Here is a 16,543-nt window from a genome sequence, read left to right on the forward strand (position 1 = left end):
AGAATACTTGAAAGCTGGGAATACTGATTAAAAAAGTGCTACTTTATATATGCCTGATGAAATTTAATTAGAACACAAGAAAACCATTCACAGATAGTAAATGCAACAGAGATGACGATTTATCAAGAAATTAACATGTTCTTGCATGAGGACTGTTAGGTACAACTCTAGCAATGACATTATCCGAGTTGTTCAGGCAAGACATCTTAACACTGCCAAAATACACTCCCGCACATTTGAAGAGCATTTTTCAAAAGGTATTCAGCAGCCGAACAAATTTTTGATGGAAAAGCGCATTCTAGAATCACTGCGAAAATTGTGGAAACAATAGCAAACTGCCACAATCGTCATATTTTCGGATTAAAAATTGTGCCTCTTGTCACTGAGAATATATGTGTCCCATTCCACTACTGCTAGCGGTTGTTCGTTTTCCGAGAGTTGGTTTAACAGTCAATGCTAGCTACCTGGTAACATGGATAATAATTTCAAACTGCACTCGAAAATGAAAGTTGAGGCTATAAATAGTGTTCATATAGACACCGATTCTGAAAATAGGCATTCCTGGGCATTTATAGGTATTTAGGCACAAATGCTAAAATAGGTATTATTAGGCAATATAAAAACACCATAAAAGCCCTTCTTAACCTCTACTGCATGCTCATATATCAAACTGGGGCAATAGGAGTGCAAGGAACAAAATAGGCATTTGCCTAAAATCCGGTCTCTAGTGATTAACAATGGCTTGTTCTAGCCTTTCATAGCTGTCCTTCAGTCTTCGCTCAAAAAAGTTTTTCTTCGCCCAAGAAATGCCACAAACAGCTTATGAGTGCGTCCAACCAGTGCGCAATGAACACCCCAGTGATGGCCACTCCCTTGAATTTCACGACCTAATTTCACTTCCACGCAGCTCCCCTAGTCAAGCCCTCACCATTAGATGGCCTTCTCTGAAAAATACAGTGCCTTAACATGTAGAAATGATCGAAAAAAAAAAGAGGAAGCAATCATAGGGCGGCCTGAGAACCAGCACATAGCAAGGTTTTAAATATGCGTGATGTGAAACAGATTGAGGGTCACGTGACACACATGCCCCACTTGCAGCAGTCTGAGCTTTGTCTTACTGGCCACCCTGGCTTCGTCATTGTCAAAGTCATCTTTCTTGTTTATTGAGCGCTACTACACATAACTCAACAAAGAGAATGTCAAGCAAATGAAATAAAAACTCCCAGTTTTCTGAATTTTTTGCAACGTTTTACAGACTTGTAAACTCCAGCACACTCCAGCCTTTCCTTTCCTACTTGCTGGAAACCTCCGAAGAGAAAAAGCAGATCACAAAGAGGGCACCAGAGTCAAGACATTTGAGCATTGTCCACTTTTTTGAAAGTGACAATTTCATGCCTGCACATACTGCGTGCTTCCAAGTTCATGTGTTAGTTCATGTGTTATAGGAAATAAACCAAGCTTTCCCAGTAATAAGACAATAATTGTCTAGTAGGACAAGCTATGCATAGCTGCCAAAGGAACATGCGGTTAGTGAAACTGAACAATGAAGAAAAATGAGCAGGAAAATGAATGAACAATGAAGAAAAATGAGCAGGAAAAGGAGAAGCCCTGGTCAGAGTTCCCGTACCTTGTCAGTGTCCAGGTGAGCAAAGAAGCAATTGTCTTGGCTATTCAAAGTGAAAGAGGAAAGAAAGAAAAAAACGTACAGCCAGCAGAACCAGAGCACAGCCCACAATGAACAATGCTAAGAAAACATTGACCTCACTGCTCGTACAGCATGAAGTAGTTTCGTCAAATCTCAAAACAATAAATGTGAAAAAACTAAAGAAACTCTTGACATCCATTAAGGAAAAAAACACTGATATTACATACACGATTTAAAAAATAAAGGTTCACTCTGACAAGGATATTCAGAGCAGTTTTCGAGTTATGCAAGGGTACACTGCAGTCGCAGTGCTGGTTCCAAGCATAGAGCACTACTTGTGATAGCATTTCCTTATTTCGAATGCACACCCCTTCAAACTTATGCAGCCTTTTAACTAGGCAGTGCATGCTCATATGCAACCTTGAAATGTGGCAGTGAAAAGCAGCCCTGCTCGAAGGGCAACCCTTGGAAGTGCCTCAGTTACCAATGCAGACAGTGAAAAACAGCATAAAAATCCACACACACACAGTGTGCAAGGTAGGGATGAATGCTGAACATCAACCGACGCTGTCAACAAAAACCGACCAAAGAGATAGGTACCCAGACTGGAGCACAAAAATGCACAACACCAATGCTGTACTCTCCCTGTGTGGAGTGTGCTTCTATTTTCCCCCCTGCTTTTACTCTCTTTGAAAATGTACCACTTGATTCAGTTCTCTACACGTCTGCAATTAGCCTACCAACCTCTCACAGAGTTTGCATACTCCAGATAATCCGAGTTGAATATCACTTTTTTTGCTAACAGCTGAAAATTTGCAATTATACTGTAAAGTTTGACATTACTTTCTACACTAAAAAATAATTTCGAATCCCAGCCACCTTTCACCACTTAGCCTAACGTGGTAACCACAGGGAGTAATTTTTGTGACCGACTCGACAAGCGATGCGACGGGGATCTGCAATTGCTCTTTCAAATCGCTCGCTGAGGCAGCCACATGAAAGCGATCGCATGAGTGGCTTCAAAATGAGATACCAATATTCGAAGTTCGATTTTCGAAGTACACACGGCCGCAAGGTTTTTTTGTTTTGTGACAAAAACAGAAAATAAACGTATTTCAGTAAACAGAAGGTAGTACTTTTCTATGATTCACCTCGTTCACCTCATTCTCTCCCCAAGCCGAAAGTTGCGCTTCTTCAAGCTCTCCTATTGGCTAGTCACTGAAGCCATCTGGGAGGTGAGCGATTTTTTTCCTGACGACCCACAACCGAGCAATCTGAGGAGAGATTTGGTCCACGGCAAAAAGGAATTTGTCGCTAGTCACATCGCTCCCCAAATCGCTTGCAAAATCGCTCCATGTGGTTAGCGCTTAACAGAGCGCAGATTTCTGCCATAAGTCAGGTTCCTTTGTGACGTTTCTACACTGGTCTCCGCAATTTTATGGCTACTAGTATAACCAACGTCTTGTGGTGTTTGGGATGTTAGTCATGTCTAGAGGTTAGAATCACGGGTTCCAGGAGCCCTGTGGTGGCTTTCGAAAAGTACTCCGAAGCAACAGGGCATGTGTGATGACAGCTCCTGTAGCCATGAAACAGCCTGTGCAGTGGTCTTGCAGACCATGAGCAATAACGACGCAAGACCTGCATGATGGCACATTATATCGGCAGTAGCAACGTGTAAATGGGGTTCATGACTACGCTGCTGCAGACTGATCACGAAGTGATGACAAAAATGGCAAGAATGGGTAACAGTTTACTTTGTGTAACAAGCGCACCCCCAAATATGCATTAAAAATTTCGAGGTAGACGTGCTTCTATTACACAAGCAAATATAGTGCGCCTCAACAGTACAGTACGCAAATACAGTACGCCTTAGTGTTAGATGGTGTATTCCTGCTTAGGGTTAGGAGGAGGGGAGCAGCCGCCGTGCAACAGAACAGCAGTTCGTGTGAGCGCAAGGACGAGCAAGGCAAGGTCGTTGCTCTTCCCCGTGCACAAAAAAATGTGAGTTGGAATAGAACAGGGTACAGTCTTCTCAGCCAAGTATTCCGTTAACATGTGAACACACTTTTTCCCCTCAACTAAAACAAAATTAATAATAATCATAATAAATAACAGTAATAATAATAACAATAATGGTAATTTTGTTGTTACAATCTCATATCACATTTTCTTAGTAGCCCACAAAAAAAAAAAAAAAAGGAAAGCTGATGGTATAATTCGAGACCAGAGGACGTTGGTATTCATCCCCAATGAAAATGTATCCTAAATAACCCAAAAAATTACATTACTACACAAAGTGGCAGTGAATTACTACTGCAACACCAGGTGTAACACATACGTGCACCAAAACCTGGCCATTTGGCTGCGGCGCAAGAAGGAGATCCAACCAGGGCAGTGCCCGTGATCGCTCGCTCCACTCTGGTGGCCACCCACCTGGTCTGCAGGTGTTCCAGCTGCACCTGCAGCGTTTCTACCTGCCCCTGAAGGTCGTCGTTGGAGCGCTGAAGCTTGCGAATGCTGTTCGTGGCACTGTCGGCCTGCAAAGAAGAAGGCACACGTTGTGCAGGAAACCAGCACTGCTTCTAGATATGTATCTCGCACACCATGAGGAGAATGAAGTAGGGACGAGCGAATATTCAGTTCTTTTGAGTAGTATTTAATCAAATGAATGTCTATCCGATATCGCATATTTGACATTACTCAAGTTTTTATCCAGAACAAAAATACTCCATACTTGCAAATGGCTCGCAGAAAGCAGCAGCAGCATTGCTACCAGAATTGTTGATACCTAACTGGTGCCGGGAAATGTGGAAAATAAAATGCCGGCAGTAATACTGAGCAGAGCTGTATGTCCCAAGCCTTACTCTCGAGATGCACAAAGTCAGCCATTCACATTCTCGGCCAGTAATTTATGATCAGAAAAACTCAACCTCAGGTTGTTACCAGCTCAACATTACGGCTCAGTCATAAGTTATCTTCTTTCTTTCGAGGCAAAGTGCCCACCATCATTCACGCACATCATATCGAATCCCCAGCAAGACAGCCTGAGCACTACAAATACCCTGTGCTATTACGCTGCCAGGAATATCTCAGCCAAATATTACACACATACGTGCAGTGTGAAAAAAAAAAAAAAAAGAATTGCTCTGAAATATGCAGGGGAACTAAGCATACTTTGCATCGCTTGTTCTGAATCTGCCACATTATTCAGGTTTCAACGGACGTCACTCGAGCTCTAGCTGTCCTACTGGCTGCAGCTGCACATCAAAGTTTCTCAAAATAAACATAACCATGGCTAAAATAACATACTGGTTGGCTTTGACAAAACAGATATAACAAAAGCTAGAGGCGTGCGAATATCAAATTTAAGACTGCAAATCGAATACAAATTGTACAAACTAAGTGCAAACTGAATCGAATATTTCCTAATAAGAACATCTTAGCTTTAGTGTATAGAGCTTCTGAACCATAGCTAAGAAAAGAACATTTTTAAATACAAATATGTAGCAGAAACTGACTGCAAATCAAATTGAATATCTTTGAATATAAAAATCATTCTAAACCATAGCTATAAGCAAAAAAAGGATAACTTAAGCAGTCAGGGCTTAACACTACTGAGTGTTCACGTATGTCTTCATTGGTAAGAAAATGGTACAAGAATTAAAAATAAAAGGTTTAAGACAAGATGGCAAAAGTGAAAGAATAGAGGTTCGTCAACATGCTGCGAATACAGAAGTATATTTGACTCTAGTTTCTAAAGTGGTTAAAAGGAGGCATGCCAGTGACTGGATTGACCTTACTGCAAGTACATAATAACTTGATTGCTCACTCATGTTATTATCTTATAAATTTTACAGTAGTAATGCAACATACACTATAGTTAACATACAGTTGTTGTGAGCAAGGCTTACACATGTTAGGCTTTTTTGCATAGCTTTTACACTGTGGGAAAAAAACCTAACCTGAAGGGGCATGCCGTGCGGTGAGGCTTGAAAGTTTGCATGTTGACGGCAGAGCCAACTTTTATTGCTCTATGATTCAAAAACTTCGAATATTCGAAAACTTAAAATACTCCAGCAACTCCAAACATTTCAAATGGCAAAACTGCACTGCATATCAAATCGAATAACGAACACTATTTTGTGAAGTATGCAAAGTTTCGAAAATTCACACACCTCTAAAAATGGCACACAAAATCTCTCTCTCTTGCACTGCCAGTACCACTGACTGTCCTCGGTACTGTGAACAAACCTGGCTCTCTGCCAAAACCGGAAGCCTTTGCAGTCTGAAAACATGGCCACATGGGTTGGTAATTTGGCGGTGCACTTTGACGTGTCTGCATTTCCCTTATTTGTGCTCACTTTGGTCTGCGAGCTGGCATTGTCACGTAGCATGGTGCACGTAGCTTGTTCTATAGTTTGCTCTCTGAGAATGGCATGTCGCATATATGCAATTAACTTACCTCGTCTTCAGCTGTAGCAAGTTCCTTCTTGAGCTCATCAATGCGACCTCGAAGTTTTTTCACTTCAGCCTCGTACTGCTCTGATCGTCTTAAAGCATGAGACAACTCCGTACTTTTCTCTTGGAGAACTTTCTTGAGTTTGCTGTGTGCATGCTTGAGATCAAGCAGTTCCTAAAGGAAGTGCACATTATTGCATTATACATGTCCATTAGAACACAAATTTTGCAGAAAACAACATATAAGAGTACCACAAATTGATCTTAATGTTTCTCTAAGCTGATTGTATTATTTATACAGGCACAGGCACTTTTAACAACTTGTATATTCTTTACATATACAATTTTCTAAACGAAAAAGGCTCTGAAACATTTTTTTTTTTTAAGAAAAATCCTTAAAACCCTGCAGATACCCTGGGACACGTAACAGGCAACAAAATGGAATTAGTGAACGTGTCAAAAACGCCGTACCAACACTTTAATAATTAAAGGGGTATTACTCAGGAAATTGGCTGTACAGTGTTTGCATGCAGTAGATTTTAATGCCCCATGTAATAAACATGTCAACCTACAGCAGCACAAACACCTACAATTCTTTGGTTGCTAGATCTTACTTTTTACATATTCCTGCACTTACTAACCCTCCTATTTGATATGACGTGCAGTTTTAAGACATTGGCCTATCTCCACGGCAATATATAAAAGCTTGTTAATTTGAACTCGGTTAATTTGAACTGACACCCTGGTCCCGGAATGGCCCTGTATATTTCAATGGGGGAAAGCTGATAATTCGAACGCGTCGGTATCCAGAACAGTTAACTCTTTCCTTACCGCGCCTATTCAATTTCGATCAATTTGATCGATGGATTCAAGTTGAAATTCCCGCGCCCCAACGCGCTCCGTTGACGTGAGGCGCCATCTGAAATGAAGCTCAGGAAGCACACAACCCATGTCAGTTTCGGTTTTGGTTTCCGGAGACACGATGATTTTTGACCTTGCTGGGAAGATAAACGAGCGCCTAGCGATAGCGGCAGCCATGGCATCGTCGTCGGGCGCCGGGTCTGAAAGGAGTCGTCGTGTTTCTTGCGATTCTAGCATTCCTACAGTCGATTTTTCTGATGAAAGTGGTAGCAGCAGCCCTGAAGAAGATTCCCTATCATCAGAGTTTAGCACCGACAGCGATGAACCCCTCAATCAACCTGGAACGTCTTCGTCAGCTCGACGGTGAGTTTTTTTTCGGGATTTATCGCGTTTTTGAGCGCCTGCGAGGGGACTGAGCGTGTTGTCACTGTTATTATCTCTATCCGCAGGGTCTCTATGTCCTATGGGCGCGATTCGATGCCTCCCGCTGCACAACGCGTGAAGTTTTGTCCAAGACGGAGACCGGGGGTCGATCTGGGCACGGCGCGACGAGTGCTAACTTTTTTTTTGCTGTGCTAACAATTTTTTACGTGTACTGTTGAAACTTTGAGGATATTTAGCTATATAAGCGTGCCACAAAACGTATATCTTGAAATTTTTTTTACTGACTTATTTGTGCCCCCCACGCTCACTTTTCCAAAAAATTTTTGCGGTAGTTACAAAAATTTTGTTGTTTGGGATTTTTTTTCTGCTATTGTGTTGCACACACACGTTTTATACTTATATCATTAAAAAGTGCATTTATTTGTCTACATTTTGGTATATTACAATAAACATGAAAAATTTTTTATATAACAATAAAAAAAATTTCCCTGCACCTTATGAAAACGGGTCTTTTCCTGGCGGTAAGGAAAGAGTTAATTCGAACTGGGATCCCCTGGTTTCCATCACTCCTCACAGAAGGCGGCCCCGAGTGATTACAATGTGCTACAAATCCAAACCAAACCAAATTTACTAGAGATGCAAAACAACGAAAATGAAGAACGCCAGCGTGGCGTGCTATTTTTTCGAGTCCGTAAACATTATTTATGAAATCGCATGCCACAAATATGCAGTAGCGCTTAATTCCCAATAACAAGTCCAGAGGTGGCTTCTTTGTGTTCTGCCCGCACAGTGTGGTGCGATGTCCATTCATTCTAGTGCCCGCCCGTTAATTCGAACAATTTTATGGTTCCCTCCGAGTGTGAATTAACGAGATTTTACTGTACTAGAAAAGTTCAAAGTATGACAGGCTTCACGCCCATGAAAGAGCACCTGCATCTACTGCGAGGGTAGGAAGGGCTACTCCATTATTCCTATGGACAAGTGCGGTGCAGAAGAGGGAACAGGCATTATGGGAGTGACCCCTTTCAAACTCCTACGCAGGGGACACCACACACACGTGCACAAAAAAGAATGCAAAGGAAGTGAAGGGGTGGTGTGAAGGCCGTCCTATCACTGCAATCGTATCTGAAAGTGCGACAACGTAAGCAACCTCCCCGAAATGCGCAGCCCCCCCGGGGACGGCAGGGTGTCGGGCACCTTGGTCCGATGCTGGAGCTCCGCCTGAACCGTCTTCTGGTCGGCGCTCGCAGTGGGGGACTGGGCCTTGCGCTGCAGGCACTCGTGCATCTCCTGCAGGGAAGCCCGCAGGTTCTTGTTGTCCCGCTCCAAGGCCAGCTTCTCCGTCTCCAGCCGCTCCCGCCGACCCCACTCCGCAGCATTCTCGCCTTGCAGCTGCACCAGCTGGCCAGGGGCAACAGCACTGAGTCCCCAGGGGGGAGCGTTCGGCTGCGGCAGCTGCTCCCCCGTGCAGGAACTGCTCAGGGCCCCCCATAGATCCTTTTTTGCAGCAACACTCTACACGCGTCCTAAGGCAACAATATAACCCTGTAAAGTGTAAAGTTGCCAGGGCTCGAGGTCTGTTTTTGTGCTTCTCCTAGTTCTTCCTCCTAACTCCTAACTTCTTATATGTTCCTGTACATTTCTTCCAGCTCATTTCAACTGTAACTCTGACAAGGCAATAAACAAGAAATAAACAAGAAAATTCAGGAAAAATTAGTTATTTTATCAAGCGACACTTATTTAAGCCTGGTTGAGAACAGTGTCCCTTGCAAACTGGATCCCTCCATGAAGGCCTTTACAGTAAAAATAAGTGTGAAGAAAGTACAAAGCGGTCCATAAGAAGCTCAATGAGATTTCATTCTTAACGTTCCTGTCATTTCATTTTTCACTAAATACTAAAAATACACACTGTTGAGTTCAAAAGAAGTCTATAACCAATTACTGGCTGAGTAAACAATGCTTATGCAAAAAAAAAAAAAAAAAAAAAATGCCGAGCCCCAAGTTTTCCTAGACCAAGGGCCACAGCTCTTTCCCAAAAGAGCAAGTTAGGAGTGAAGTATTTCATCAAAGTGACCGCCAAGCATACTCCAGCCCACTTTGTTCACCCTGTACATCCCTTTCCATTGCCTGATCTTCCACAGTCTTCCATTCAAGTTTGCACAGCGCCTAATGGATACCACCAAGGATCCAAAATGCCCCCTCACGAAGCAGCTGAGGGCTATGCACAGCATTTAGTTTCATACTAATATACACTAGAGGGAAATCAGGCACTGCAATCGTGGGCCGTCGTGGGCGCCGCCACTGCAGCTAGCAACGTTCCTCACCTACTTGGCTTGGCTAACCACAAAGCTTCTTTCTTGTCTCGAAGCCAAAATCAACAGGAAAAAGTAACATCTTTTTAGATACACAGACAGGATTGCTCATCGCCATAATCAGGAAAACAGCCGCCGCGAAGAAAAATCTACCATATAAACCAGTATATAAGTCGAGTTTTTTTCCAAAAAGATCCGCACAAAAGTCACCCCTCGTCATATATAACGGTCATTGGCAGAATGTAAACTGTTGTCTGGCAACAATGTGCAAGCGTAGTCTGGCAACAAAGTGCAAGCTGCCGTGCAAGTAGAGTGTACTAGAAGTTTTAGAGTGGCCCGAGCGGCGGCCTCTCCCATTGCTCCGCCGGGTCGACTTTCGCGCAGAAAATAAACCGGCATAGCGGCGGCGCTGCTGTCCTCAACCACTGAACAGCCGCCGCTTCCCGGCCCCAGCTCCTATCCTGCGCGCGGCAAGATTTGCGCTGCTCGCTGCGGTGTTTGGCGCCTGGGCAGCTGATTTATCGATCGATTATGAAGTTTAACGCGCGGACGCTACACAGGCGATGAGGAGCGCCGTTGTGGAGGGTTAAGGATTAATTTGGCCACCTGGGAATCTCTAGCCTGCGCCAAAATCTACAACACACGGCCGTTTCTAGCTTTTCTTTTCCGTCAGAAAAGCGGCCACCGTGGCAGGAAATCGAATCCATGCCTTTGGGCAGCTAATTTAGAGAGTAAACGCCGTAAGTTGTAATTCCGCTTGTGAAAATTTTAAACTAATACGACCCAACATCAAGTTATCGACGCCTTTTACCTAACGATGCTTTAACATTTCCTGATGCGTATTCTGAAGCTCCCGTTAACTCAAAGTCGTAAAATTGTCTGAAACTTTTAAGACATGTGGAGTGCTAAAAATTTGTGGCCAGGTCACTGAAATAACAGTTGGTGCTCCCGTAGCTCCACTGCAAATAGGTGCTTTGCTAATAAAGGGAAAATAATTCGCGGGGAAAACAATTTTTAATATTGCAAAAGAAAGAATTTATATGATCCTCGCCTTTTTTGCGTTCGCATCTGCTTCCCAAAAAAGCGTTCTCAAGCTGCTCAATGCATCACATCGGTTGTTGCTCACCAACGCTACGTTCTATCTTGTTGTGAAGCAGACGTTGCATGTTTGGTGTTTCTTCTTTTGTAGGCACTTCCGGAGGCTCCTCATTGTCCGCATGATCAGCTGCGTTGTACCCATGTAGCTATGTCAAAACGATGTAAGCGACAGACAGCATTCCGGTAACAGGAAGGTCGGTTTTGCACAGCGCGTACTTCACGTAAATTTGCCATTCTCGACCGCGTTTGGCGCGTAGTAATTGGATCTAAGCGTTCGAGCAGGGACATTATCAGCTGTCTGTGCTAACTTTGCCTTGTGCCTTCTCTGTCGAGATTTCAAGATATCCGTGTTCCTAGGGAAAAAAAACGTTTCGAGAGAAATGGGGGCAATTTCGTACCGCCTATGGGAGGTAATTATGCACGCAGAGAAAAAAGCTTCGATTTGACAGATTTTCGAGATTCCAAAATCGAGTTAATATTTCACGTTCGGTATCGGGAAAGTTTTCCCCTTCACCGGTATTGGTTGCGGGCAGCACAGTGAGACCTTGACTGCAAAGGAATTCATCGTACTAGCGAACATTAGGACAGGGACACAGCTAAAGAGAAGACGAAACACAGCGTGTGTTTCGCCTTGTCTTTAGCTGTGTCCCTGTCTTAATGTTCGCTAGTACGATGTATTCATTAGTGTACAGTAACCAACTCGCACAACTTAGCGCTTTAGTTGACTGCAAACTTGGTTGTGTTCTACGTAGAGACACGGATGCATTTCTATATAAAGAGTCTAAACAAGTCCTGTGAATACATGCGAAGTTTTTAAAATGCGTTTGCCCCAAAATGTAACCAAAGTATTTTTTCCCAGGTAAATCTCTATGCTAGCGTTCTTGTACTTTTCTTGGTTGAATAGATTTTTTGTATGGTTATTTGCGTTACATTTCATTTTTGTTGCCATCGAAAATGCAATAGAAATGTGTATTTAGTACCAGTTCCGTTTATTTGAACCTTGAACTTTCTTTTATAATAGACTGTGTATAGTTTCCCGCGTTATATTTTATTTTTGTCGCGATTTATATTTGTTAATGATTTTATCGATGTCTTGATTTGGTTTTATGTGCGTGTAGTTGTTCTCTCAGTATACTTGTGAATAATATTTCTGTTTCTTTGATTCGACTTTTCTTAGCTGAATTACGCTGTTGAACTCAAGGACGCGGCTTCGATTCCCGGCTGCGGCAGCCGCTTTTCTGACGGAGGAGAAAAGCGAAACCCCCTCTTGCTCTATATTTCGGCGCAAGTTAAAGATCTTCAGGTGGTCGAAAAAATTAACCTGGAGCCCTCCACTACAGCGTGGCTCATCTTCTGTGCAGCGTCGGCGCGTTAAACCCCATAATCAATTATTCAATCAATCAATCAATCAATCAATCAATCAATCAATCAATCAATCAACCAATCAATCAATCAATCAATCAATCAATCACTGAACCAGGTTAAAGGTGGTACAAAAAATAGAATGTTGGGTAAATAGTTGAAAAAAAAAAAACAAGGTTTTGGGGACAACTGGGCTAACTGCTAAGATAATCCTTAAGTTAAAACAATTTTTCGCTTGCGTGTGTCATTCCTGCTGAGTCAGGTGACAGCATGGATTAACACCACGCTGATCCTTAATTATTACAAGTGGACCACTGCTCACGGCTATAACAACAGCTCACGTAAATTACACCACAATAAAAAATATTCTGAAAAGCCGTCATTCCAGGCCTCATATTTTTTTATTTTTTTTTTGTGTGAACGAATTATGTCCATCCAGCAGCATAACAAGGACAGGATCATAAAGCAATCATGATCTCGCTCATATTAGGCCGTTTCACGCAAAAAGTTTTATTGGAGAATTTGTAATAGCGAAAATGTCGCTGCAATTACTTAATTTACAATCCACTACAAATACTGCACCAAAGGATCGAGAAAACCGTAATTTTTTTTTGTTGTCGATTGGAAAGGGCAAAATTAACGGAAAATGCGCCGCAGCCTTTATTTCTCATTTCGCTACCCACACTCCACTGCATCTACAGTATATTTAAACAGTCGGACGTCCCCCAGAACAAGCTTCAAGCACTCCGCGCGTACAGCAGCAGCGTTTCCTGGCCGCCGACAATACGGCCGGGCTCGCGGCCGTGCGCGCGGCCAGCCGCCGCTTTCAGTTGTCGTTGACTACAGCGCCGCCGCTATTTTCTGCGCGAAAGGAGCACCGCTCCGGGCCGCCGGTCGGGCCACTCTAAAACTTCTAGTACACTCTAGTGCAAGCGTTTACGCATTTCCGTAGCGAGCGTAGTCCATCGCCATCGCCCTTTGCGTCAGACTGCTCTCTTGCTCTATCAGGCCTTTATTTGCTTTTCGCTTTTCTATAGTTTTTCGTCTTTTAATCGTCTTGTGTGTGTGCGTGCGTGCATTTATGTACCTGTCTGCTCCGAGATGAGTGGCGGAAGTCGATGCCAGTTCACCGCTGTGTTTAAGCTGAAGGCGACTGAGTCGCCGAACACGTGTGTGGTACTGGCAAAGCCAGAAAGCTAAGATGTGTGCGTGCAACCCCCGGAACAGATCGTTCCCTGGACGTCAAGCGGTGCACCCCAAGTTGGAGAACAAAGTGGCGGATTTCGTTTGGGAACTTCGCTGCCGGTTACAGCAGAGGCCACCTGCGGACCAGCTCCGCGAACTGCACAATGAGTGGATATCCGGCGACAACGAAAAAACATCTACGGGCCGGCTGCGAAGACCATCCCTTGCAACCATGTCAAGCTGGGTGTCCTCCTCTTGGCAGTCGCTGCTTGACGACATGGTTGCACGAGCGTTTAGGAAGTGCTCCATCAGCAAAGCGCTCGACGGCACTGAAGATGACACTGAGAAGCAATTCTCGGACGACTCTGACAGTTCGGACGAGTGACTTAGACACGTGTAGTGAGTGGCAGTGACGAACGGGCGTCGAAAATAAATATAGACATTGTGTGTGCGCTTCTCTGCCGAATTTTTTTTTTTTTGTCAACTTTTCCCACCTCAAGGTAGGGGGTCGACCTATATACCGGGTTGACCTTTATTCCGGTTTATACAGTAATCTGTGACATCGTGCTCAGTTGCGGGGAACAAGAAAATGTAAGTGATAAGTGTGTCCAATGTGGGACTGGCCTCACTTATTTGGTACTGCCCCCTTGCATGAAAAAGCAGAATTACAGAGAGCAGTAAAAGAACAGGAAGATTAAATAAACACCAGTGGCAACCAGTTGGCTGCTGGCGCGACACAGCGCGATTCAACAAGGTTGGTGAAAATGCAGCAACGAACTAGTAATACAAGTGCCCGCAGCTAACCTGAGTACTTGCTACATGACACCGCAGCTGCCGGCATGCCGGTTTCAAATTTCAAAGCTACTTGAAAACGATCGCACTTTAGTATCCCTCAGCTGTGTGGTCATGAGTCACGACTTCGACAGTGCCCAGGCATATTTAACCCACACTATGCAACGCGACTCAACTTGCATTGCCCATTTTTTCACACACTGATTGCAAAAACTTGAGTTTTTCGGCATTCAGAAGAACTGCGAGCTGGGCATGTTGGTACAGGTTCATGGTGGGAAAAGCGCTACAGTAACAAGGACAAGTGAGTACACAGGACAAAGCGTGAGTACGGGACAAAGCATAACGTGTACTCACTTGTCCTTGTTACTGTAGCGCTTTTCCCACTATGAGTTTTTTGGTTTTTAATCAAGTGTGAAAGCGGCAGAACTCAAATGTTTTTTGCACTTCAGATCCAGCACATCGCAGCTGGTATGGTCAGGAATAAACCTGCCAACTTACCCTTAGCTTTAAGGGGGTACGCGGGTCTTAGATTGGTCAGAAATGCCCAAAATGTCGATTTTGAGAGAATCAAATTTTTCGAATAATTGTACCTTCAAGCACCTGCCTTCAAAATATCAACGCTAAATTTCATTGGGAAATACTCTAAAATCATGTTAACGCCTCGGGGTCCACGAAATGCCCCAGATTGGGCAAAAGTTGTTTCAAATTCCCGCGTGCACTGCGGGCGAAGCAGCCGACCGATCTCCGCCATCTTGATCTTATTTTGAAGCTTGTTTCTTTGTGCGCATTTTGCAACATCTCAAAGTGGCGTCGCTTGAGTAGAATGGCCGCCCTTGCCAGTTTTCCGAAGGCGCCTTCTGGGCTGCCAATTGGTTGGGGTGCGCGCGCAGTTTGAGTTCGTCGTCTGAAGCCTCTCATTGGTCGGCGCAACTGCTACGCCAGTTTTTTTTATTTTTTTTTTTTATTTTTTTCTTTTCCGCCACCATGGCGTCTGCTACGCGCGTCTGACGGAGTTTGCTCTTCTGGCGCAGCGCTCGCTTAGAGCAGTGTTGCTAGACATTTTCGCGGTTTCTGCGGATTCTTTCACCGCACACTTTCATGACTGATGCCAGGAGACGTACGTTTGCAGAGGATGACCCGTCATGCGTAATTGAAGCGAAAGCGTCGTCCGCCTGCGTGGTGCGAATTTTGGCCGCTCGACTAAGCCAGATGAAAATTGTTCGCCGCCTCGTATTGCGTCACCTGTCCCATCGCCTGACCAACTACCTCGGGAATTCAGACCTGGTCCAAGCACGTCTTGTCGACATGACACAAGGTATTACATGGTGGAGGAGATCGCCACGCGTACAGAACACGCAGACGAGATCAAGCGCGGCATGGAGACCAAATCACCAACGCAGCGGAAATTCGACTTCCTTGAAGTGGATCTGGAGCACTCGGAGGTAGAAACCGGCACAAATTTTGTCTTAATGGATATGGCAATGCTGAAAGACCTTTTTGCACACGTCGAGTGCGGCAAGTGCGGGCTGGCGGCACCGGATTTGAGACGGTTGACAGGGAGTACGGACTCGCCGTGAGGCTCAAGGTGACGTGCTCGGTTTACGAACATCGTGTAGAGCGTTTTTCGTCACCAAGGGCCAAAGGATCTGGCAACATCACTCCTTTTTAGGTGAACATAACGGCTTTGAAAACTATTCAAAGCATTAGAAAGGGGGTGTCTGCTCTGTCAGTTTTTTGTGCTGGGATGAACTTATCCCACAGAGGCCTACACCACAAGACGTTCCAAGCGCACTTGAGAAAAGTGGTCCAGGTTTGCGAGGACACTGCAGCAGCCTCTGAAGCAGATAGTGTGTGTGTTGTCAAGGGCTTGTACAGGGACCTTGCCCAGCCACCAAACAACACTGATGTGATGTTTGATGGCACGTGGATGACTAGGCGACGGTCGTCACACATTGGAGTGGTACAGCAAGCCTTCTGCAACATGTGAAAGCCCCCACCCCCCCCTCTCACTTAAAACTTCAGTGTTGCAAAATCAAAGATCAGTGTTTTGTCACAGGATCGCCTGAACGTTTTCTGCCATAGGCCAACAAAGCTTGCCTTTCGGCTACTTTTTTTTCCCCAAAAAAGGCTCTTTTCAGGGCCAACGACGTGATGCATTTGCAGAGAACGCACTGTGCAGTGTCCCACCCCTGTATCCTCTCAAACTTCCTGCGCAAAAACCACGACTAAAATAGTTTCACCCCGTCAAGCAAGTTTCACCCCGTCTCCTCCGCCGTACCCAATTTTCTGGGTACCAAAGTGCACTGTAATGAATGATGCCAGTTTACGAAGGACTGTTGCAGTTTTCACAATGCCAGCAAGACGCCAACCGATTTGAAGTCGATAAATTTTGCTGGATTCCTGACGGTGTCCGTTACTTGGCCTCTGCTATCTCCGGTTGTAGTTG

General features: G+C 44.4%; 1 protein-coding gene across 3 annotated transcripts in view; it reads right to left on the reverse strand.

Moving 5' to 3' along the window:
- The window catches only part of LOC144155265 (coiled-coil domain-containing protein 102A), a 38,274-nt gene that overhangs the window by 2,364 nt on the left and 19,367 nt on the right, over nucleotides 1-16,543 (reverse strand). For 2 of the 3 annotated variants that reach the window (XM_077686594.1, XM_077686596.1), the window contains 4 exons: nucleotides 8,546-8,749; nucleotides 6,108-6,278; nucleotides 4,079-4,182; nucleotides 1,628-1,667 (listed from right to left, as the gene is read on the reverse strand). In XM_077686594.1, the coding sequence (XP_077542720.1) occupies nucleotides 1,628-1,667; nucleotides 4,079-4,182; nucleotides 6,108-6,278; nucleotides 8,546-8,749 (519 nt within the window). The remainder of the gene's footprint in view (nucleotides 1-1,627; nucleotides 1,668-4,078; nucleotides 4,183-6,107; nucleotides 6,279-8,545; nucleotides 8,750-16,543) is intronic. The other variant, XM_077686595.1, reaches the window with a different exon arrangement.

This window comes from Haemaphysalis longicornis, unplaced genomic scaffold, assembly GCF_048455015.1.
Source record: "Haemaphysalis longicornis isolate Haplotype H1 unplaced genomic scaffold, Haemaphysalis longicornis Haplotype H1 scaffold_1, whole genome shotgun sequence".
Lineage (NCBI taxonomy): Eukaryota > Metazoa > Arthropoda > Arachnida > Ixodida > Ixodidae > Haemaphysalis > Haemaphysalis longicornis.